This window comes from Eretmochelys imbricata, chromosome 6 (genome assembly GCF_965152235.1).
Source record: "Eretmochelys imbricata isolate rEreImb1 chromosome 6, rEreImb1.hap1, whole genome shotgun sequence".
Taxonomy (NCBI): domain Eukaryota; kingdom Metazoa; phylum Chordata; order Testudines; family Cheloniidae; genus Eretmochelys; species Eretmochelys imbricata.
In genome coordinates, this window is record NC_135577.1 from 18,577,403 (window position 1) to 18,602,366 (window position 24,964).

The 24,964-nt window shown below is 47.1% G+C and overlaps 1 protein-coding gene across 1 annotated transcript in view; it reads right to left on the bottom strand.

The window, feature by feature from the left end:
• Positions 1–24,964, bottom strand: part of LOC144266498 (NACHT, LRR and PYD domains-containing protein 12-like) — a 121,802-nt gene that overhangs the window by 51,581 nt on the left and 45,257 nt on the right. The window contains exon 6 of the mRNA XM_077819932.1: positions 3,971–4,141. Coding sequence (XP_077676058.1) covers positions 3,971–4,141 — 171 coding nt within the window. The remainder of the gene's footprint in view (positions 1–3,970; positions 4,142–24,964) is intronic.

The window sequence follows — 24,964 nt, forward strand, 5'->3', positions numbered from 1 at the left end:
AACTTTGAAAATTGGGGCAGATGTTCACAGGAACAGAAATAGGCACATCCCTGGCACAAATGCTCCCCACTGCCAAATTTCAAGTTCCTGCTCCAAAGCATGGGAGGATGGAACTTCTCACTGAAAAGTTCACCAGAATTACTTAGGGGAATCCCTAGCCTATGGATGAAAATGGATGAACCATTTAGGCTGAAATTTCACAAAAATATCCAGCTTGAAGCAGACACCCAGCATGGAAAATGTAAGTCAAAATGGTTAAGGTTAGCAAAGTTATAGGCAACAGAAAACAGGGTCTACCAATGGAAGTTTCAGGCTATAGTAACTGAAGGTAGCATTTCCAGCTTCACTTATATGTACTGCACAAAGCAAAACATAGCTTTTGTCATTAGCAAATATAAAACCTATCAAAGGCACGATACATCCTTTTTACTTCCTAGTACAGGTTAGGTAGTGCCTTCGTAGCTCTTGTAATGTAATATTACAAAGAAAGAGAAAGTTACACCATGATACAAGATGAAAAGAAAAAAAGCTGACTGCTAAATTCTAGTCCTGGGTGACATATTTAAATAACCATGCTGTGCGATCTTGGGTGCATATTTTTGAAGCACAACTTCTGTGTGAGGTGAATGTGCTGTGACATTAATTATTTCCCAGAAGGAGTGTATGTATGCCTCCTTTTCATATTTGTACTGCTTTGTCCCTTATTAATAAACTAAGCTAAGCTGGGTTATTTGGTCTCTTAAATACTTGTAATATTGAACCGCAAGTGTTGCCTAGACCTCTGGGAATATTGTTAGACTGATACAAGTCACTCTCCCTGTGCGGGAGATAAATAGCACGTTCAGATGGCAGCTGCTCCTTTTTTAAGAAACAATGGCTGATGTGAGCCCCTCTCTGATGCGCCACAAACTCAGTTGGTTTCCCATTCCCTTCCAGACTGAATTCAAAGTCCTCGTACTAATTGGCAAGGCCCTAAATAGGGTATGATCTAACGTGTACACTAGAGAACTCCACATTGCAACTTGCATCAGTGTGACTGAACTGGAAGCTGCCATGATGCAGTGCATCCACACCAGCCATTCTATCTTTGGGGCACACAATGCACTATGTTCCCTAAGAGTGCACTCTGTAAATGTTGCAGGGCCTGTGGCCTGTTGCATCTACCCTGCATTTCCTCGCGCTGCTTCCTGGAGCAGGTGCATAATGTCTACGGTTTATAGTGTTTGTGTGCACGTAGTCACTCTTTTTGGTTTGCTGCATTGCCTGCTTTAAAAGGTTGTGTCCTGCACAGGGATCTGCGTATGTGTTGTGAGCAGCAACACCCTGCACTTGTAGACGCCATGACAGAGAGTCACCAGCTCCTACTGTCACTCCGCCATTCAGTTTCTGGGCCTGGAGGCCCAGAGTGGATCATGAAGAACACCAGCAGCTTTGGATGTTGATGCTCATGGCAGTGAGGAGCTGGATTATTTTTCTTTTAATTCATGTCTTCAATCATGTTTGTTAGTTTTTTAGACAGAGTTTGCTCGTTTGTTTAAATTTGTTAATTTTTCCGTTTTTTTGTGTGTGTAGTAGCTGAACTCAGTTCCCCTCTACCCTGTGTTTTCCTTTAGGAGCTAGAGAGGAGAGTGCTCTGGACCCAAAGGAAGAATATCCTTGGGGGTCCTCCACGCAGCCCAGCGAATCCTCCCCCAAGTTCTTCCTCAGCTGCTATAGTGGAGTCCCGTGGGGCTGGAAGGATGGGAACAATAAGTGGGTGATGGAGAACCATGGAAAAGAGGATTTAGTTGGGGTGGGGGAGTGCAGAGGGTAGGGTTCATTCGGATGTTGATTTGTTAACTAATTACCCTGCTCTGTGTTCTCTTTAGCACATCTCAGGAGTGTGGGAAATTGCTGTGGATGCTGTCAACATGCAGCTGTTGTGCATTGTGGGGTGTCTGTGCTCAGGCACATAAATCAGGGGCTAGACAGCACTGCCATGGTGTAGCATTTTGTGTTTTTGCACAAGAATTCCCAGTGCACCAAACAATGTTTTTAAGTTGACATGTGTTCGAAGTTCTAATGCTATAACATTGTATTTTTCATTCATTGTGTCTTTGTTAATCTGGGGGGTGGGTGTTTGGGGCCAGGCCAAACAGAGAGCAACAAGTCTCCCCTCAGCTGCTCTGGGGCTGGCATGCAGCAGGGATAAGAGTGGCAGAGCTCACAGAAAAGTGGAAACAATTCTCTTTGGAATATTTTGCTTAATGCTTCATCCATTTTTGAACCAAAATTATGAATGTTTGCAACTAACTCCAGTGAGTGGCTTGGCAGGTGACAGAATCAGCTTCACGGAGTTTAAGGCCAGAAGAGACCATTAGCTCATCTAGTCTGGCCTCCTGCACATCACAGGCTGTTACATTTCCCGTAAAATCCCCTGTGTTGAGCCCAGTGATTCTGAGTTATCAAAGGGCTCGTGGAAGGATGAGCTGGGTCAATGTGGAACTGCACTGAGAGAAGACTCATTGCACGACTGCAGCTGCTTTGCCAATGCTTGTGCTAGAACAGAGCAGAGGGATGTGGTGGTGGAAAATATGTGACTGAATTTCCTCTGAGCAGGTTAAACACCAGAGGTGATGGGATCCCTATGCACGGCTGTACGCACGTTTGTGTGTGGCTGGGCAGTGTTAGAGGTATGGTGCGGAGTTGTGCTGTTGCTGCCATGGCCAACGGCCTGTAGCAGACATAGTCTCAACTGTGCTCCACAGGGACAATCCCACTGGAAGATGCCCAGGTTCACACTCCAGGGCATTGGAGCAGAGTGTTCTCAACAGCTAGAACTCGGCTGTAGAAGGCCTTCTGAGAGGGGATCAGACTGAGGCCTGGCCTGGCCATGGTCCGAGCAAAATGCAAGATCACCTCTTTGCTAAAGCCTTTGCCAGCAATGACACCAGGGTCAGCATGAGATGGAGTTTGTCTAATAAGAGGAAAGATAAAGAATAAGAGAAACTAAAATGCAGTGGGTGTGACACAGAGCACCCTTGGCAAACAGCTCTCACCTCATACCTGAAAACTCAATACACCAAACACATCTTATAGGCTATTTATTCATCAAGTATAACATGTAATGTACCTACAGAAAGCTGTGTTGTCTACCCTTGCCACATCCCAGAACAGTCAATGGAAAACTATGAAAGACCATGGTAAACTAGCAAAACCACTTGGAGGTGAAAAGGAACATCACAGCAGGCAGGAGGTTGCCCTGGCTATGAATATAGCAAATGTCAGTTTTCAGTATAACAGAGTGTAGGCAAAGGCACTCTGTATTTACTGAGGAAAGCCTTTGAGGAGCTGTCCTGAATATTTGGATCCTGGTTCTTATGAAACCAGCTAGTCTGCAACTGACTGAACTTTGTGGGGAAAACCTAGTTCGTTAGATCAGGGTTGATGCTTTAAGACTTTGTTTTGCATTACAACCAGTTGTTTCCATCACCTTCTCTCCTTCCTGGATAAATCTTTATTCTTTCTTAAATAAACCTACTTTTGTTTTATTATAAGTGTTCAAAAGTTCTGCGTGCTGTACCGGAGCAGTGATTACATGGCATCTTTGGGTGCAGAGGATCTGGTACTTCTGTGACTAGCCAGAGTCAGGGGCTGGGTATAACGGGAATGATTCAAAGGGATTCAGTGACTGGGGTGCCCCTCTTGTCAGTCTACAAGGCAAAGTCGGGGCTGGCATAAGCTGAGAGGAGAGTGCTTGAGTGAGTGAAGGGCTGGTGGTGGTAGGCAGCTGCTGCCCAGGTATTACAAGTAAGACCTACCCTTTTGCTGTAGGTGGGGGATAAAGAGGTGACTCTCAGTCCCTGAGAGCCACCAGAGTGGGGCAGACAGAGAGAGAAAATATCCTCTCCTCCCCACCGTGTCTCACTGTGTTGAGCACTTTACATACAGGACACCTTTAAATACATAGAGGAGGCCAAATGCGACGTACCCCAGTTTCTGCAGTTTGCAGTTTGTGTGTGTCAGTCCCGCACACAGCAGCTTCACTCCGGCATCTCCCAGGTTATTAGCACCCAGATCCAACTCTGTCAGGCTCTGGCTGGTGCTGAGAACAGAGGCGAGATCCATGCAGGAAGCACTTGGGAGATCACACATCCACAAGCTGCAGGAGAGAGAAACACAGAGAAGGGGGATCACAGTGTGAAGGGGGCTCGTCACAGCTGTTCTGACAGGCGGCTCTGCCCACCGCCCCCGTCCCTGACCAATCCACATGACGAATGAAGTAGAAGCCCTGCTCCACTGCCTGTCCCAACCCCCACTCTATGCCAGTGCGGAACCAGTGTGGGGTGGAACTTCCTGTCTAAGCCCCACCCCTTGCACTTGACTCTTGACTAGTCAGCACTGTGAGTGGCCCAGACACCCCAATGCATCTCAATAACTAGCCCCCAGCAGGGCTGTCACATACTGCTACTCCCCCCACTCCCTCCAGGGCTCACAGGGAACCCTCTGCACCCCCAACAGCTTCCAGATATTGTCTATATGTTGAAACACCCCTCCCACCAGAACGGTCACCTGCACGGCCTCCTCCATCACTACAGTTGCCTTGAAAATATGGTCACTCTGCCAAATGGGGAGGGGAGTCCCAATGTTTGACAAAGAAAAAGAGCCCTGTATTTATATGAGGGACAGAAGCTCCCACTCCCTGGGGGCCCCCCCAGGTTCAGCCAGGGTTGGTAGAGCCCCTGAGGTATTTTGGAGTCAGGAAGAGAGGCGCCCCCAGTGGGATGAGAGACTCTAAGTTTGTGTTGAACAAGGGAAGAAAAAATTTCATGGGTGTATGTGGGAAACTACGGAGATAAGCCCTAGTCGGGGGAGGTGGGGAGATGGTGTTCTTGAAGCAACAAATGCTCCACAAGATTTAAAGGTAAGAAAGGAGAGAAGACAAGTGATAAGTTGACGAGGAAGACTCCCCAAATTGAGGAGACGACACATAAAGGGAAAGAAGGACAACAACAAGGATAATAAAAGACAGACTCCCACAAACAAGGAGAAAGGTTGGTAATAAGTTTTGGGAAGGAGTTAGCTGTGCCAACAGTAGAGAGTTTGTTCTCTGCCTTGGCCTCTGAGTAGAGTCCATTCTTCAGGCAGAGTTTCTCCTTGGGAATATGGTGCTGGGCTGAGATCTCTGGAAGAAGAGCCAAGCCTGTTTGCTGTGTCACCATCTCATTTCAAAACAGGTGAATAAATATACATATGTAATTTAAATATTAAATATCAGTATTAAATATGACAGGTTTCACTTAGAGTTTACTCAGACTCCCTGTCACTGGTTTCTCCTCCGATCTGGAAGGTGCAGGACACCTGCCATTACTTGGCTGAGGGTAATGCTGGTGTCAGAGCAGGACACTGGTGCTAGAAGAAGGAGCAACATTACACACAGACAGTCCCTGCTTTGAGGATCCTACAATCTAAATAGACCAGACAGGCAAAAGGTAGGGAAAGGAAATATTATTATTGTAATTTTTCAAATGGAGGATTGAGACCCATAAGAGATTGAATGACTTGCCCAAGGTCACACAGAGAGTCTGAGTTTTGATCTAGTGATTTAATGACATGACCATCCTTTCTCTTGCATAGAGCTGTGCTTAGTCCCTCGTGTTTCTCAGTTTCAGAAGTGCCCCCATATTTTTTAACCAACATGACCTCTTTTTTTTCTTTCCCACCCCCCCGTCATACTTGAGGCTCTTAAGCAAGAGCTACCCACCAATCAGGTATTGAACATTAGGGCCTGAGCTACTGATACCCATTGTGATTTGCTAAAGTGTGTTGGAAGAATTCAAATAGATCTAACTACTGACCAGACCTGACCCAAGCAAACATTTGAAGAGCTGTTGGGAGGGAAAACAAAAATTCAAAATGGGATCCCTAGAAGTGAGGAACTCTAGTGTGTGAGAGTGTGGGGGCAGGGATGGGGGGAAGGTTGGACTGACTCAGATGGTTTTTAAATGTCAGGTGCCATTTCCAGCATTTTAGAAATGTGCCATACATTTCAAGGGCAAAATTGTGTTCTATCAAAATTACAAGTGCATTCATTGTTTTCATCTGGAATTCTGTACTAGGATGGCTTGCTAGTGTGTCATATTATGATGTACTGTTAAGAGATGTGGATACGTCAAAACCATGTGACCCCAAAATAGATTTGATTATTTCCCAGCAGATGCATACAGAGTCCAAAAGCAACATCAACTCAGTGGGAGACAGGAATGTATGCAGGGACATTAGCACCTCCATGATTAAGTTTCCATGCGGATTTACACTTGAAGCAGGATTGAAGTGAAAACCGTTTATTTTCACTAGATTACCAGTCCAGACGCATTTTGGGCACTAAGGGGTAAGCCATCAGCTAGAAAAATTTCATTGCTACCATCTTAGGCACATATCTGGTGGTCATCACCAGGGGGGACATAGATGTGGAAAGTGGTGTGTTTTTTCTCTCATGATTAAATGTTATTGGTTATCCCATTGAAAAAAAATTAGAAAATCACAAAAATGGCCACAACTCATAAAAAGTGTTTAATTGTCACCAAAAGTTGCAGAAATCTTCTAAATATGATTTATAATGCAACTATGTACTCAAAATAGCACTGTTTTTGAAAGTGTGGGAAATACTTAGACCCAGGTGATAGATTGTATGTAAAAAAGGTCATCATTTGTAGACTGGACTGATTTCAGAACGGTTTTTCCGCCTGCAATTTTTATGAAGACATGCGGACAAGAAGACTCCTACCCCCTATTTATAAAATGTTTTTGATATTACTTCTTCAGCTCTGTGGCTATCAGGGATAACATGACACCCTCCTTCTCAGAATTTTCCCCCTTCGCAAAAGAGGAATCCTAGAAACTCTAGAGAAAATCTAAGCCTCCACTTATGACTCGGATCCTTCATCTTGTTGGCTGATGAAGGACAGTAAGAGCACGTAGAACATGTATTAACAACTATTCTCACCACCTGCCACTGAGGAGGGAAATCTAACCCGCCGAATTCTTGAGCATGCAGCACTCTGGCCAGCACTTACAAATCCGTTGCTTGATGCAGCCGGCCTTACAAGCTACCTCCTGTGCTGTTCAGTGATCATGCAGAACCAGGGAGTCTGACAGAGCTCTGCTACATTCAGTGTCTTAATTATTACTGGTCAGCATTGCTTAACAGGAGCCTCTGCACAACATAACCACCTGTTCCAGCTGGCTCATCACCGGGTATCATCTGGTCTCCCAGTTCTGAGCAACTTATTCAAGAAGCTGCTGAATAACTGCGTCCAATGTCACCCGTCCTTTGGCAATACCCAGCTGGGTTTTAGGGCTGGACACAGAATAGAAATAGCACTGCTGAGGCTGAGAGTGCTTCGCTTCCAGCTCTCACATGTTTCATCCTAGGTTTTGCGATCGGCTTTGTCGCAGAACAGCACAAAAATTTCAGCAGTTCAGTGATTGAAATTTGATCTCTCATGTCGCTGGGGCTAGAGCCACTAGGTTTTTGTTGTTTGGGTTACAGTAGTGCCTGTGGAGCAACCAGGAACAGGGCCACATTGTGGTAGGCACTGTACAGAGTTTTGCTATAAAAGTCCCTCCCCCGAGGAGTTTAAAATGTAATTAAGACAGACAAATAGAGGGGACAGAGACAGAAGACACAAGCAGAATGAATGGCAGAATTGTTTGTAAGTCTCACTTTGTTTATTATTTTGTTGCGGGCATTTCTTTTTTCTTTTTTTTTTAATTCTTTGGGTGAGGTTTGTTAGGTGGGGATTAGCTTCATGGAAAGTGTGACAAAGAGACTTTAAACAAGGAAAAATGACACTCCAATAGCTTGGGATAGTATGATTCTAATCTCAGACACAAAAAAGACACTACAGAGGTAGAAACTAATAATAAATTGCTGAAATAATAATAATAATAATAATTTTACATCATATGTTTCTGCATGCATTTCAGCATGATATTATTGACCAGCAAGTTAATAGTTTTCAAATAATACCTCACAAGGCATATTTTGTACAAAGATATTTCAATAGTTTGTAGAGTGTGAATACAGGGGTGCATTCTGTCATATCCCACTGTTTCTTGCAGGGTAACACGTAAATAATGTCTGAGAAAGGGGCTCGGTTCCTAATGCCCTGAGTATCTAAGAGGCCCAGGCTAGGCGCCCTGGCCTCTTATGAAAAGCAAAGCAAAGCTGGCCCCTCTACCTCTCCAGAGGGTCCAGGCAGCAAAAACTCTTCAGCAGCTTCCCTGGTAAGCAGCCCCTACTCTGTGGGGCTAGGGAGCGTTCGTTTTGCTTCCCTCTGAATGCCACCCTGCACTGGGCTTCAAATTTCCCTTTTAAGAAGCCAGCCCTCTCCAAGTGCAATAGGTCTTACAGGTGTGCCAGAGGAAACACCATCAGGTCCTGCCAACTTCAATACATCTAATTTATCTAAATATTTTAAATCTGTACTTTCCTTATTCTGTTTTAGAATCATAGAATCATAGAAGATTAGGGATGGAAGAGACCTCAGGAGGTCATCCAGTCCAATCCCCTGCTCAAAGCAGGACCAACACCAACTAAATCATCCCAGCCAGGGCTTTGTCAAGCCGGGCTTTAAAAACCTCTAAGGATGGAGATTCCACCACCTCCCTTGGTAACCCAGTCCAGTGCTTCACCAACCTCCTAGTGAAATAGTGTTTCCTAATATCCAACCTAGACCTCCCCCACTGCAACTTGAGACCATTACTCCTTGTTCTGTCATCTGCCACCACTAAGAACAGCCTAGCTCCATCCTCTTTGGAACCCCCTTCAGGTAGTTGAAGGCTGCTATCAAATCCCCCCTCACTCTTCTCTTCTGCAGACTAAATAAACCCAGTTCCTTCAGCCTCTCCTCGTAAGTCATGTGCCCCAGCCCCCTAATAATTTTCATTGCCCTCCGCTGGACTCTCCCCAATTTGTCCACATCCTTTCTGTAGTGCGGGGACTAAAACTGGACACAATACTCCAGGTGTGGCCTCACCAGTGCCGAATAGAGGGGAATAATCACTTCCCTCGATCTGCTGGCAATGCTCCTACTAATACAGCCCAATATGCCGCTAGCCTTCTTGGCAACAAGGGCACACTGCTGAGTCATATCCAGCTTCTCATCCACTGTAATCCCCAGGTCTTTTTCTGCAGAACTGCTGCTTAACCAGTCAGTCCCCAGCCTGTAGCAGTGCATGGGATCCTTCTGTCCTAAGTGCAGGACTCTGCATTTGTCCTTGTTTCATAGATTCATAGATTCATAGATATTAAGGTCAGAAGGGACCATTATGATCATCTAGTGTGACCTCTTGCACAACGCAGGCCGCAGAATCTCACCCACCCACTCCTGCGATAAATCTATGTCTGAGCTATTGAAGTCCTCAAATCATGGTTTAAAGACTTCAAGGTGCAGAGAATCCTATAGCAAGTGACCCGTGCCCCATGCTACAGAGGAAGGCAAAAAACCCCCAGGGCCTCTTCCAATCTGCCCTGGAGGAAAATTCCTTCCCGACCCCAAATATGGCCATCAGCTGAACCCTGAGCATATGGGCAAGACTCACCAGCCAGATACCCAGGAAAGAATTCTCTGTAGTAACTCAGATCCCACTCCATCTAACATCCCATCACAGACCATTGGGCCTATTTACCATGAAGAGTTAAAGATCAATTAATTGCCAAAATCATGTTATCCCATCATACCATCTCCTCCATAAACTTATTGAGTTTAATCTTGAAGCCAGATAGGTCTTTTGCCCCCACTGCTTCCCTTGGAAGGCTATTCCAGAACTTCACTCCTCTGATGGTTAGAAACCTTCATCTAATTTCAAGTCTAAACTTCCCAATGGCCAGTTTATATCCATTTGTTCTTGCGTCCACATTGGTACTGAGCTTAAATAATTCCTCTCCCTCTCCGGTATTTATCCCTCTGGTATATTTATAGAGAGCAATCAAATCTCCCCTCAACCTTCTTTTGGTTAGGCTAAAAGGAGGAAGTAAGGAAGATGCTGGAACTCTGGATGATTGAGGAATCCCACAGCCAGTGGACCAGCCCTATTGTCTTGGTCCCCAAGTCCGACAGCACCCTGAGGTTTTGTAATGACTTCTGGAAATTAAATGAGGTATCCCAATTCAATGCTTACCCAATACCACGTATCGATGAGCTGGTGGATCAGTTAGGCAAGGTCCAATACTTGATCACCTTGGACTTGACAAAAGGCTACTGGCAGATCCCGCTGGCTGAGGACACCAAGGGAAAAAACGCTTTCTCTACACCCAACGGCCTCTTCCAATATATCGTCCTCCCTTTCGGGATCCAATGGGGCTCCCGTGACTTTCCAACAGTTGATGGACAGATTACTTCGACCCCATGCCAAGTATGCTGCTGCCTATTTAGAAGATGTAGTAATCCATAGCCCTGACTGGGAGACACACCTTGGGAAAGTGGAAGCAGTACTAGATGCTCTTAGATAGGCCGACCTCACCGCTAACCCATCCAAATGTGCAATAGGGCTAGCCGAGGCCTGATACCTCAGGTATGTAGTCAGAAGGGTCTTAGTGAAACCCCAATGGAACAAAGTGGAGGCAATACAGGAATGGCCCCGACTGATCCGCAAGAAGCAAGTCAGAGCATTAATAGGGATAGTGGGGTACTATCGCTGGTTCATCCCTCACTTTGCCCCGAGGGCAGTGCCTCTGACAGACCTGATAAGAACTCGGGGCCCGGAGATCGTTAAGTGGACCGAGGTGGCAGAAGAAGCTTTCACACACGAGGATGGCCCTTTGCAATCATCCAGTGCTCACAGCCCCAGATTTCAAGAAGGAATTCATTCTACAAACAGACGCCCCTTGGGGCACTCCTTTCACAGATGGTGGGGATGAGGAGCACCCGATCCTTTACCTCGGCCAGAAGCTCCTGCCCAGGGAGCAATGGTATGCTGTAGTAGAAAGGTAATGCCTAGCAGTTAAATGGGCAATAGAGATTCTACGGTACTACCTACTTGGGCGGCAGTTCACCCTTGTGACGGACCACGCTCCACTCCAATGGATGCACACAAAAAAGAGAGGAATGCACGAGTGACTAGATCAGTGGTCTCCAAAGTTTTTGGATCATGCACCCCCACGGTGCCGCCGAAGAAAGGAGAGCGGAAGACCTGCCGAAGGCATGCTGCTGAAGAAAGAAGGAGGGAAGACCTGCCGCAGGCGTGCTGCCAGAAGGGAAGACTGGCTGCAGGCATTCAGAGCTGCCGCTGAAGAAAAAAAATGGCGGAATGCCGTCCAGTGGTGCTCTTCCTTCCGTGCACCCCCTGGGATGCTCAGGCGCGCTCACCCCACTTTGGAGACCTTGAACCTCATCAGATTTCTTTTGGCTCAATCCTCCAATTTGTCTAGGTCACTCTGGACCCTATCTCTACCCTTCAGCGTATCTACCTCTCCCCCCAGCTTAGTGTCATCTGTGAACTTGTTGAGGGTGCAATCCATCCCATCATCCAGATCATTAATAAAGATGTTGAACAAAACCGGCCCCAGGACCAACTCCTGGGGCACTCCGCTTGATACTGGCTGCCAACTAGACATTGAGCCATTGACCAATACCCCTTGAGCCTGATGATCTAGCCAGCTTTCTATCCACCTTATAGTCCATTCATCCAGCCCGTACTTCTTTAACTTGCTGGCAAGAATACTGTGGGAGACCGTATCAAAAGCTTTGCTAAAGTCAAGATATATCACATCCACTGCTTTCCCCATATCCACAGAGCCAGTTATCTCATCATAGAAGGCAATTAGGTTGGTCAGGCATAACTTGCCCTTGGTGAATCCATGTTGACTGTTCCTGATCACTTTCCTTTCCTCCAAGTGCTTCAAAATGGTTTCCTTGAGGACCTACTCCATGCTTTTGCGGGGACTAAAGTGAGGCTGACCAGTCTGTAGTTCCCCAAGTTCTCTTTCTTCCCTTTTTTAAATATGGGCACTATATTTGCCTTTTTCCAATCGTCCAGGATCTCCCCTGATTGCCACGGATTTTCAAAGATAATAGCCAATGGCTCTGCAATCACATCAGCCAACTCCCTCAGCACCCTTGGGTGCATTAGATCTGGACCCATGGACTTGTGCATAACCAGCTTTTCTAAATAGTCCTTAACGTGTTCTTTCACCACTGAGGGCTAATCACTTCTTCCCCATACTGTGTTGCTCGGTGCAGCAGTCTGGGATCTGACCTTGTTTGTGAAGACCAAGGCATAAAAAGCATTGAGTACTTCAGCTTTTTCCACATCATCTGTCACTGTGTTGCCTCCCCCATTCACTAAGGGTCCGACACTTTCCCTGACCTTCTTCTTGTTGCTAACATACCCGTAGAAACCCTTCTTGTTACCCTTCACATCCCTTGCTAGCTGGAACACCAATTGTGTTTTGGCCTTCCTGATTACACCCCTGCATGCTCTAGCAATATTTTTATACTCTTCCCTAGTCATCTGTCCAAGTTTCCACTTCTTGTAAGCTTCCTTTTTGAGTTTAAGCTCACCGAAGATTTCACTGTTAAGCCAAGCTGGTCGCCTGCCATATTTGCTATTCTTTTTTGCACATTGGGATGGTTTGTTCCTCCACCCTCAATAAGGCTTCTTTAAACTACTGCCAGCTCTCCTACATTCCTTTCCCCCTCATATTAGCCTCCCAGGGGATCCTGCCCATCCGTTCCCTAAGGGAGTCAAAGTCTGCTTTTCTGAAGTCCAGGGTCCATATTTTGCTACTCTCCTTTCTTCCTTTTGTCAGGATCCTGAACTCAGCCATCTCATGGTCACTGCTGCCTTAGGTTGCCGCCCACTTCTACTTCCCCTACCAATTCTTCCCTGTTTATGAGCAGCAGGTCAAGAGGATCACAGCCTCTAGTTGGTTCCTCCAGCACTTGTACCAGGAAGTTGTCCCCAACACTCTCCAAAACCTTCCTGGATTGTCTGTGCACTGCTGTATTGCTCTCCCAGCAGATATCAGGGTGATTGAAGTCCCCCATTAGAACCAGGGCCTGTGATCTGGAAACTTCAGTTAGTTGTCCAAAGAAAGCCTCATCTACCTCATCCTTCTGATCCGGCGGTCTATAGCACACGCCCACCACGACATCACCCTTGTTGCTCTCGCCTCTAAACTTAACCCAAAGACTCTCAACAGGCTTTTCTCCAGTTTCATACTGGAGCTCTGAGCAATCATACCGCTCTCTTACATACAATGCAACTCCTCCACATTTCCTCCCGTACCTGTCCTTCCTGAACAGTTTATACCCATCCATGACAGTGCTCCAGTCATGTGAACTGCCCCACCAAGTTTCTGTTATTCCAATCACATCATAGTTCCTTGATTGTGCCAGGACTTCCAATTCTTCCTGCTTGTTTCCCAGGCTTCTTGCATTCATGTACATGCACCTAAGATAACTAGCCGATTGCCCTACTTGCTCAGTAGGGATCAGGAGGCTTCCTGTCTTGTACCCTCCTCCTTGTGTTTCCTTACCTCTGGGCTATGTTCACTGTCCCCTGGCGAACCTAGTTCAAAGCCCTCCTCACTAGGTTAGCAAGCCTACCTGCAAAGATGCTCTTCCCTCTCTTCGTTAGGTGGATCCCACCTCTTCCTAGCAATCCTTCTTCCCAGAACAATATCCCATGGTCGAAGTATCCAAAACCCTCTCTCCGACACCACCTGCATAACCACGCATTCACATCCACAATTTGACAGTCCCTACTGAGGCCTTTTCCTTCAACGGGGAGGATGGACAAGAACACAACTTGCACCTCAAACTCCTTTATCCTTCTTCCCAGAGCCACATAGTCCACAGTGATCCACTAAAGGTCATTCTTGGCAGTATCATTGGTGCCCACATGGAGAAGCAGGAAGGGGTAGCAGTCTTTGGTCTTGATCAGTCTCGGCAGACACTCCGTCGCATTCTGGATTCTAGCTCCAGGCAAGTAGTACACTTCTCGAGTCTCCCGGTCTGGTCGGCAGATGGATGACTCCGTCCCTCTTAGGAGGGAGTCCCCAACCACCACTACTCATCTCCTCCTCTTGGGAGTGGTGGTCATGGAACCCCCATCCCTAGGACAATGCATCCCATGCCTCCCGGCTGATGGGGTCTCCTTCTGATCCCTTCCCTTGTGTTCCTCCCACCTCATTGTTAATATTAATTGTATTAAGCATCTGGTCACACTTAACCTTTTTATTGAAGACTGAAACAAAATAGGCATTAAGCATCTCAAACTTCTGGAGGTCATCTGTTATTAGCTGTCTTTCCCAGCTAAGTAATGGACCTACACTTTCCTTTGTCTTTTTCTTGCTCCTAATGTATTTATAGAACCTCTTCTTATTGCCTTTTATATCCCTTGCTAGGTGTAACTCATTTATGCCTTGGCCTTTTCAATTCTGTCCCTACATGCAAGTGATTTTTTTAATACTCATCCTTAGCAATCTGTCCATGTTTCCACTCTCTGTAGGATTCCTTTTTGACTTTCAGGTACTTCTCACTATTCCTATCTTTCCTTCTCACCAGGATAGTTTGCTATTGTGTTTTTAATATTGCCTCTTTGAGAAACTGCCAGCTCTTCTGAACTCCTTTGTTCCTTAGATTTGCTTCCCGGGGACCTTACCTACCAGTTCTGTAGTTTGTTCAAGTCTGTGAGGTTGTGGTTTTTTGGGTTTTTTTTTTTTAAGTTAATCATACTTATTCTGCTGCCCCATTCCTTCCTTTTCTTAGAATCATGAAACCTATCATTTCATGATCACTTTCACCCACATTGCCTTCCACCTTCAGATTCACAACCAATTTCTCCCTGTTAGTCAGAATCAAGTCTAAAATGGCTGCTCCTGGCTCACTTCCCCTACCTTCTGAAACAAGAAGTTGTCCCAGTTATGTTCCAAGAACTTAACAGAGATTTTGTGTGTTGCTGTGCTTCTTTTCCAACAGATATCTTCATAGTTAAAGTCCCCCATTACTGCCAGGCCTTGTTTTTTGGCTATTTCTGTTATTTATTCTGTTATACCTAAATGGAGCAGACATCTTACATCATCTGAACACTCTGCTGAGTTCTTTACAGAAAGGAAATTTAAAAGTACTGTGACAAAGCTCTGTGCTTGCCTCCATGGGTCCCACGTTTCCTGGCGGATTTCGCTAGCCTCAGAGGCTCACTGTGACCCTGCACGTAACCCTTCTCTCTCCAGAGACATGGGTCACAGTCTACTGAGCCATTTTCATCATAAGCCAGCGAGGGAGGTGAGAAGTTATCCTTCCTTGCACAGTCTCTGTTGTCTCCCAGTCTCAGTGATTAATCAGGGGGCAAAGGTGGCGGGGGGAGCCCGGGCCCACCATCTACTCCGGGCTCCAGCCCAGGGACCCTAATAGTATCAGCTAAGGTAGCTGACCTTTTAGAAACATGACATGTACAATTCCCTGGGCTAGTTCCCCACAGCAGCCCTCACTTCCTCAAGCTCCACTTCACTCTTACCTCAGGGCCTCCTTCCTTGTGCCTGATATGGTGCGTACTACTCAGCCTCTCCAAAAGCACAACTTCCTCCCACAGCTCCTGACATGCACACCCACCTGACTAACTGGGAGGCTTTTAACTAGTTTCAGCCAGCCCCTGATTGGCTTCAGGTGTCCCAATCAACCTAGCCTTCTCCCTGCCTTCTGGAAAGCTCTTAATTGGCCCCAGGTGTCTTAATTGACCTGGAGCAGCTGCCATTTCACTTATCCTGGTACCAGGGATTTGTTTAGCCTGGAGCTAATATATCTATCTCCCACTACTTTTCTATAGCCATCTGGCCTTGACCCATCACATATCCCCCCGCCCCTCTGCTCAACACCATAGAGTTGGGCAACTTGGGACACCAGGCAGTATGCTCATGACAGATCATCAGCGTTGCCATGACAGCATCCAGCCCTGTGCCATATGTGGAACTGGAATGGTTGGAGGGATAAGAACCACCTGGTGACCCTTGCATTCTTTTCCTTATTCTGCGCATCCACTGGAGGGGTGCATGGTCCATCACAAGAGTAAATCGCCGGCCTAAGAGATAATAATGCAGTGTCTCCATAGCCCATTTGACAGCAAGGCATTCTCTCTCGACTACTGTGTATTTCTGTTCTCTTGGGAGAAGCTTTCTGCTTAGGTAGAGGATCGGGTGTTCCTCTTCTCCCACCATTTGCGACAGAACTGCCCTCAACCCCACCTCAGAAGCGTCTGTTTGTAAAATAAATTCCCTGTTAAAGTCCGGGGCTATGAGTACGGAGTCATTACAGAGGGCCGTCCGAAGGTCTGTAAATGCCCCCTCTGCTGCATCGGTCCACTTTACCATGTCTGGACCTTGGGCCTTCACCAGGTCCGTTAGGGGACTTGCCCTAGTGGCGAAGTGGGGAATAAAACATCGGTAGCAGCCTACCACGCCTAGGAACGCACGGACCTCCTTCTTTCGGGTCGGCCGGGGCCAGTTTTGAATTGCCTCTAGCTTATTCATTTGTGGCTTCACTATGCCCCTTCCCACAATATATCCCAGGTACCTAGCCTCTGCTAGCCCTCATCCTCAAAGGAAACCTGCACAACACTTTCAAAAGGTGAGCCTGGGAACTTAAATTCATTACTCTGATAGACACTAAAAATCACGATTTATGACTTATTACAAAAATCTGTAGTCCACTAATCCCCTCTTTTTGTTCTATGATTGTAGATGTCACTTTGCCTTAAATGGTCCCTTACAATATGGGACATGTTTGGAAAAAAATAAGAATTTGCCTAACTTTCCTATTCCTATTTCCTATTCAAAAAAATAAAGGTTATCTTAACAAATAATTTAGGATGATTCACATATGCGAGGTGAATGAGCGTGTTTTGGTGTCACCCTGAAATATAACCAAGGCTGGTGAGAGCCAGAGTGTAACTCAACTGTGGCTGGCAGGCTGCAGAGTGTGCCTTGAATGCTGGATAGCAGATTCTGAGCAGCCCAGGTGGGAGCTACTTCAGCAAGGCATTAAGGAACCAAAGGTCGCAGGGCAGGGGTGACAGAGCTGCTCATTAGTCTGGATTATACAACAGTATGTCTCACACACACACACACACACACACACACACACTTTTTAAAATCTTCAGAAAATTAAATCATTATTATCAATAGTTCTGCCCTTTAAAACAACATCTTGAATGTCAAAGGAACTGGCAGAAATCAAAGAAAAGAGAAAAAAAGCCCCCACTTCCAGAACATTTTACTTCAAGAGACTGATTTTCGGGAGAGCGGGAAATTAGTTTCTGCACATTTGTTTCTTTAGCAGAACAAACAAAAAAGGGGAGGGGCCGTGATACTGTATTTGCTAAACACATGCCCTTTCAGATTAAAGACCAATTGAAGGAAGAGGAGGAACACTTAATTTTCACAAAGGGCACAATGGCAGGGTTCTGAACAACAGTGGGCTCAGTGTATGCTCCCAATGGAGATATAAATGTTGACAGCCTGATGACTTATCTGCCAGACATAAAGGAAAGAAACATTTTAACACACTTTTAAAAAAGGTCTGGGCTCAGAAATCCCCAAGGCTGCCTTTCCAGCCACTGCAGTGCTCAAGGATCTCTGTTTCTCAGGGCTCCTTCTCAGGGTCAAGCTCCCCACAGCTTCTCTCATCTTCCGATCACTTTCTCATGGCTTACGTCCCCTACTGGCTATAACACACACAGACTCAGCTGCCACCAAACAAATCTCCTACCCCTGCATTTGCAACCAGACTTCAAAAAAACTGCTCAGGCGGCATGGCTAAGCTTCTCATCTGCCTTTCCATGTGGCCTGTTGTTTCAAGCGGTGGTTCCTATTGTTTCTGCTATCACTATACAAAAGGACATTTAACTGGTCATCCTATTTAGCCTGAATGAAAGCTGGTTGGCAGATCCATCAGCTTTAACTACATATTGCCAGTGTTCTAATAGTGTTTCAAGTTAATTGAGAAGCATTTATGACTTTAAATCTTATGATGCCTTTTTCATAGAATCATAGAATATCAGGGTTGGAAGGGACCTCAGGAGGTCATCTAGTCCAACCCCCTGCTCAAAGCAGGACCGATCCCCGACTAAATCATCCCAGCCAGGGCTTTGTCAAGCCTGACCTTAAAAACTTCTAGGGAAGGAGATTCCACCACCTCCCTAGGTAACGCATTCCAGTGTTTCACTACCCTCCTAGTGAAAAAGTTTTTCCTAATATCCAAGCTAAATCTCCCCCACTGCAACTTGAGACCATTACTCCTTGTTCTGTCATCTGCTACCACTGAGAGCAGTCTAGATCCATCCTCTTTGGAAACCCCTTTCAGGTAGTTGAAAGCAACTGTCAAATCCCCCCTCATTTTTCTCTTCTGCAGACTAAACAATCCTAGTTCCCTCAGCCTCTCCTCATAAGTCATGTGTTCCAGACCCCCTAATCATTTTTGTTGCCCTCTGCTTGACGTTTCCCAATTTTTCCACATCCTTCTTGTAGTGTGGGGCCCAAAACTGGACACAGTACTCCAGATGAGGCCTCACCAGTGTCGAATAGAGGAGAACGATCACGTCCCTCGATCTGCTGGCAATGCCCCTACTTATACATCCCAAAATGCCATTGGCCTTCTTGGGAACAAGGGCACACTGTTGACTCATATCCATCTTCTCGTCCACTGTAACCCCTAGGTCCTTTTCTGCAGAACTGCTGCCGAGCCATTCGGTCCCTAGTCTGTAGCGGTGCATTGGATTCTTCCGTCCTAAGTGCAGGACTCTGCACTTGTCCTTGTTGAACCTCATCAGATTTCTTTTGGCCCAATCCTCCAATTTGTCTAGGTCCCTCTGTATCCTATCCCTACCCTCCAGCGTATCTACCACTCCTCCCAGTTTGGTGTCATCTGCAAACTTGCTGAGGGTGCAATCCACACCATCCTCCAGCTCATTTATGAAGATATAGAACAAAACCGGCCCCAGGACCGACCCCTGGGGTACTCCACTTGATACCGGCTGCCAACTAGACATGGAGCCATTGATCACTACCCGTTGAGCCTGACAATCTAGCCAGCTTTCTATCCACCTTATAGTCCATTCATCCAGCCCATACTTCTTTAACTTGCTGGCAAGAATACTGTGGGAGACAGTGTCAAAAGCTTTGCTAAAGTCAAGGAACAACACGTCCACTGCTTTCCCTTCATCCACAGAACCAGTTATCTCATCATAGAAGGCAATTAGATTAGTCAGGCATGACTTGCCCTTGGTGAATCCATGCTGACTGTTCCTGATCACTTTCCTCTCTCTAAGTGCTTCAGAATTGATTCCTTGAGGACATGCTCCATGATTTTTCCAGGGACTGAGGTGAGGCTGACTGGCCTGTAGTTCCCAGGATCCTCCTTCTTCCCTTTTTTAAAGATGGGGACTACATTAGCCTTTTTCCAGTCATCCGGGACCTCCCCCAGTCGCCATGAGTTCTCAAAGATAATGGCCACTGGCTCTGCAATCACATCCGCCAACTCCTTTAGCACTCTCGGATGCAACACATCTGGCCCCATGGACTTGTGCTCGTCCAGCTTTTCTAAAGCTCGTCCAGCTTTTCTCAAGGAGTAATGGTCTCAAGTAATTGGTCCTGCTCTGGGCAGGGGGTTGGACTAGATGGCCTCCAGAGGTCCCTTCCAACTCTGTTATTCTATGATTCTATGCATCTCTCACCACACCTCATCCCAGACCCTCTAGCTGCGGTGGTTCTCTTCCCTGTTTCTTTGCCAGTTGTGGTTCCTTGCCTGGCACCATCAGTGGGCTCACCCCAACATCATTCCCCAGCCTTCAGCCCTCACTGTTTGCAGCTGTCCAGCTCAGATATATATATATATATATATATATATATATATATATATATATGATGTCCACCTTCAGCCCTCACCAGCCATGGCTCTCTGGCCTGGGGAAGTTTGCAGGTGAACCCCCAACTAACTGCCTTCTGACTTCAGCTTTCACCAGCCTTCTCTGTCTCCACTGCTCAACCAGGAAATGCTCACCATCCCCTCCATCAGGGTCATCCCCTCCCTGAAGCTTGCAGCCCAATTCTGCTCTGCTTCTGGGTTCTGGACTCTCATTGATAACTTCTAGGGGCAGTCCCCACACCTCATTACACCAAACTAGGGCACATCTGGATTGGAACAGGAGATATCGGCCCTATTCCATGTAAGGGGCCAGCTACCCTGCTATAAGCACCCAGGCAAGAATCTCACATGATTTACATGTGGATAAAACTTCTCTCCCCCTCCCAACCTAGCTAAAAAATACCCCCAAATGCTGCCAAACAGAGTAATACTCTGCTTTCATATCATGTAAAGTGGCCCATTATAGACAGTAGTAAATCAAGGTCAAGAGATGGTGAGGAAACTATAAGCATTAAACTAACTAGAAATAACCTGCTGTGAACCCAAAAAACAGAAGGATGTATATATATATGTGGGTCAAATCTCTTCATTCCCCAAAGAAGTCCAATTCACATTTTTTCATCCCAAATTATAAGATGCACATTTCTTTCCCATATGAATCAAACATACCATAGATAATTTGTTTTGGTCCTTCAATATGTCATTCACCCTGAATTAAAAGCTTGACATTTATCTACCCTAGGAATCAGATATGTACATCTCTCTGTACATGAATAATCTGTCCTGTTCTTCCCATGTCATGTCTCATGTTCTACTATAAGTCCTGAAAGACGTGGAATGAAAGGTATTAGATATAACGAAAGAATGTTGCTTTCTTTCTAAACTATTGTTGCACTACAGAAGTGGTAGAAATGAAGGAGAAAGGAATATTGAAAGAGATAAGCACCTAACCAGAAATTCCTTAAAGGGGGAAATTTCAGTTGAGAATCTAGGCTAATAATGAAATACAATCTGTGAAATGAATGAAATATAAGATCCTTCTGACTAAGAAAAGCTTCTGAGAGATTTGTTGTACACTGACACCATCTACTGGAGATCCACACTTGCCCATTCTCTCTGAGCACGGACAGGTCAAGCATCCAATAGAAAATCAGAGAGTAGCCCTGGCCAATGAGCCATGAAATCAAGGTATATAAGACTGAGGTCACTGTGTGGGACCCCAGAGTTGCTGAACCATTGTAGAAGATACAGGATATTTGACTAGCCCCAAAGACTGAGAAGAAGAAGCAGTGAGATTCAATTTCAGAGATTGTATTTCTCTTTGTGATCTTTAAATATATATTGTGATACAGCATGGCCAGAGGGCAGCAGGAGAGTGTTTTTTTTTAAAGCAAAAAAGAGTTTTATTTGTATAACACTTACAAAGAATCACCAAAAAAGATAAAGCAAAACTATGCAACAAAACAAAAGCAAACGCAAGGTATAACACAGCAGCCTTCAGGAGGGAGAAGTGTTCAGGCTAGCCTGGGCCCAGAGCGGGGGGGCTTCCTCGACACTCATGGTCTTCCACCCCCTCGAGTTACCTAGTGCCACGCCCAGTGTCACCGATTATTCCTCTCCTGAGAGTGCCCGACAAGATGGGCACGGCTGCGGGGTGGGCGGTTTGGGGGTGGCGGGGGTGTACACCCACGTGTTATAGGACCCCTCCTAGGTGACAGTGATGATGGTATCCACAGCGGCAACAGCTGGGGCTGGGGTCTTTCGCTCTTCCCCTCAATCAAAGGGTCAGATGGAGGGAACCGGACGGGGTCACCGAGCAGAGAACCTCGGACAGCGCCCACTGCTCCTCGAAGGCGTCAAGGGAGTCGGTGGACGCCGCCCAGAGGAACTCTGCCCGGATAAGTGAATGTACTAAGGATCGGAAAACGGCCCTACAGTAGCAGGAGAGTGTTAGAAGGGAGCCTTATTCCCTGTAGAGGGAAGAAAGTTTGCTATAGATTAATTAAAGCACCTGAAGCCAATTAGAGCACCTGAAGCCAGTCACCTGATAAAAACCCCCTGCTTCAATCAGACAAGGGGAGGAGTTGAAGCAGAGTGGATTGGTGTGGGAGCAGAGAGCAGTCTGGAGGAGTTGAAGCAGAGTGGATTGGTGTGGGAGCAGAGAGCAGTTTGGAGGGAAGCAGAGGAGAGTTTGGAGAAGTGCTGCAGTGGGCTAAGAAGACCAAGACCCTAGGTAAAGGGATACCTGGTTTGTGCAGAGGGAGGGCAGGAAGCCCACAAGCTGAAGGGCAGGAAAGGGAAGTAGCCCAGGGGAAGGAACCGCTAGTTCAAGTGGTTTACCGCCATCCCTAGGGCTCCTGGGCTGGGACCTGGAGTAGAGGGCCCGGGTCCCTCCCTCTCCACTCCCCTCCTCTAGGACACTAGTGGAGCAGTTAATACCCCAGTTCAGGGGCAAGAAACGGTGCCCTGAACCCCCCCCCCAAGAAGAGAGATAGTAGTGCCGGCAATTTGCCACACGTGGCGTCAGCAGTGGGATCTATGCGCTGGGGACTTAAACCAGGGTTAGCCAAAATCCTCCCATCCCTAAGATGGATGACGTGGTCAAGGCCCTAATACAAGCCACTGCAGCCTAGCAGGAGGCTACCCGGGTCCAAGCAACCACCCAACAGGAGGCGACTCAGATGCAGCAGGAGACTAATCATCTGTTGATGAGTCAGGCTGCCTGGGACCGAGTCCTGCTGCAAGAGCTGGTGAACCAGCTGAAGGCCCTTATGGAGCTGAACCGCAACTGCGACGGGACCCAGACCATACGGGCCAGCCACTGCCTACAGAAAATGACACGGGAGGATGATGTGGAGGTATACCTCCTGGCTTTTGAAAGAGCAGCCCTGCGGGAGGCCTGACCCCAAGATCAGTGGTCTAGTATCCTTGCCCCGTTCCTGTGTGGGGAGGCCCAGAAGGTCTACTACGATATGGCCGCGGAGACTGCAGCAGATTACCCCCAGCTGAAGGCAGAGACCCTGGCCAGAGCCACGGCATTACGAGCCCAGAGGTTCCAAGAGTGGCAGTATACGGAGGACAAGACACCCTGATTGCAGTTGTTTGACCTGATCCACCTGACCCAGAAATGGCTGCGCCCTGAGGCCCTCAGCTCTGAGAAGATGATGGAGCTCCTGGTACTGGACCGGTATATGAGGGGGCTACCACCAGGCCTCCGGGCTTGGGTTGGCCAGAATGACCCCTCCACCTATGATGAGTTGGTCTCCCTCGTGGAAAGACAGCTGGCAGCCCGTGAACTGTTCCAGACCCCAGGGGGTGAGACACAGCAAACCAGGAAGCCAGTCCCAAACCCAAACCCCCGGACTGTCGAGAACTACAGAAAAACCATAACTGGGAGGAAAGACACCGAGGAATGGCCCGAGGCCAAGAAGGGACCTGGGAGGTTGGGAAGAGAGGGCTGGGCGGGCCGGCCAAATAGCCCCAGGCAGAGGGCAGCAGCCGCAATAAGAAGGCAGTGTTACGAGTGTGGGGAATTGGGGCATATGCCCAATGCCCCAACAGGGAAGAGCCTATGCTATGTAATCTGGGGGATCACGGGAGCAATGTGGTCTAATCGGCCTGGTAGGGGTCGCAATGACCTTGCATGGGTATACAAGATCAGTAAAATGAATGGTATTGAGACCATAGCATTAGTAGATTCCGGGAGTGCTGTCACGCTGGTCTCGGGGAAGTTGGTGGGGCAAGACCAACTAACCCGGGCCAAAAACATAGGGGTAACATGCGTTCAAGGCACGGTAAATTTCTACCCCACAATCCCGGTACGGATTGAGATCCAGGGGAATACTACCAGGGTGACTGCAGGGGTGGTCCCCAGGCTCCCCTACCCTGTCTTAATTGGTAGGGACTTCTCTGGGTTTGAGAGCTTACTCCCCCCAATAGAGCCAGGGGACGGTAGCAACCCCTGGGCTGAGATGGTGGCACCTACAGATAGCCTCACCCCAATGTTTGCCGAATTTGCCCCAGAGTTATTCTCATCCCCTGGAAAACCCCGAAAGTCTAGGCGGGAAAGGAGGGCAGATAAAAGATTAGGGACCAGGATTCTAGCAGAGAACCAGAAAACCTCCCTTGTTGGTAGGCGAACCCATTCAGGAGGCCAGGAGATAATTCAGGCCAGTGAGGACTCGGAGGCGGTTCCTAGCCCAAGTAGGGGCCACCCAGGGGGTGGAGTAGAAACGGGCCCCCTGGAATTAGGTCAGATCAGTACTGCATGTGAGAATTTCGGGCAGGACCAAGCCAATGACCCGCTATATGCGAATGTGAGGGAGGAGCTAGTGGAAGTAAATGGCATACCCGTGGAAGGAAAGACCAAAGGGCCAAGGCCATATTATGTGCTCAAATGCGATCTGTTGTACAGGATAGCGCAAATACGAGGGGAAGAACTAGAACAACTCTTAGTCCCACGGAGACACACAAGGGCAGTACTAGAGTTAGCTCACAGTCGTCTATTTGGGGGACATCTAGGAGTAGACAAGACACTGGATAGAGTCCTAAGAAGGTTTTATTGGCCAGGAATATGTGCAGAGGTCCAGCGCTATTGTGCCTCCTGCCCTGAATGCCAGTTGCATAGCCCGCGACCTCAATTGCAGGCCTCATTAGTACCTTTGCCTAATATTGAAGTCCCTTTCGAGAGGATAGTCATGGACATAGTGGGCCCACTGGAAAGATCAGCATGGGGCCACCGAAACATACTAGTCATCCTTGACTATGCCACGCGGTATCCAGAAGCCATTCCTTGAAGAAACCCCATATCCAAGGCAATAGCAAAAGAACTACTCCGGGGTTGCACTATTAAATTTCATCCCATTTCTATTATTACAGGTTACAAGATAATTGAGACCTTCCTGTATGATATTACAGACCTCCTCCATATTGGCTATACCTGCCAACTTTGTGTCATCTGCAAATTTTATTAGTACACTCTCACTTTTTGTGCCAAGGTCCGTAATAAAAATGTTAAATAAGTTTGGTCCCAAGACCAATCCCTGAGGAACAAAGAAAAG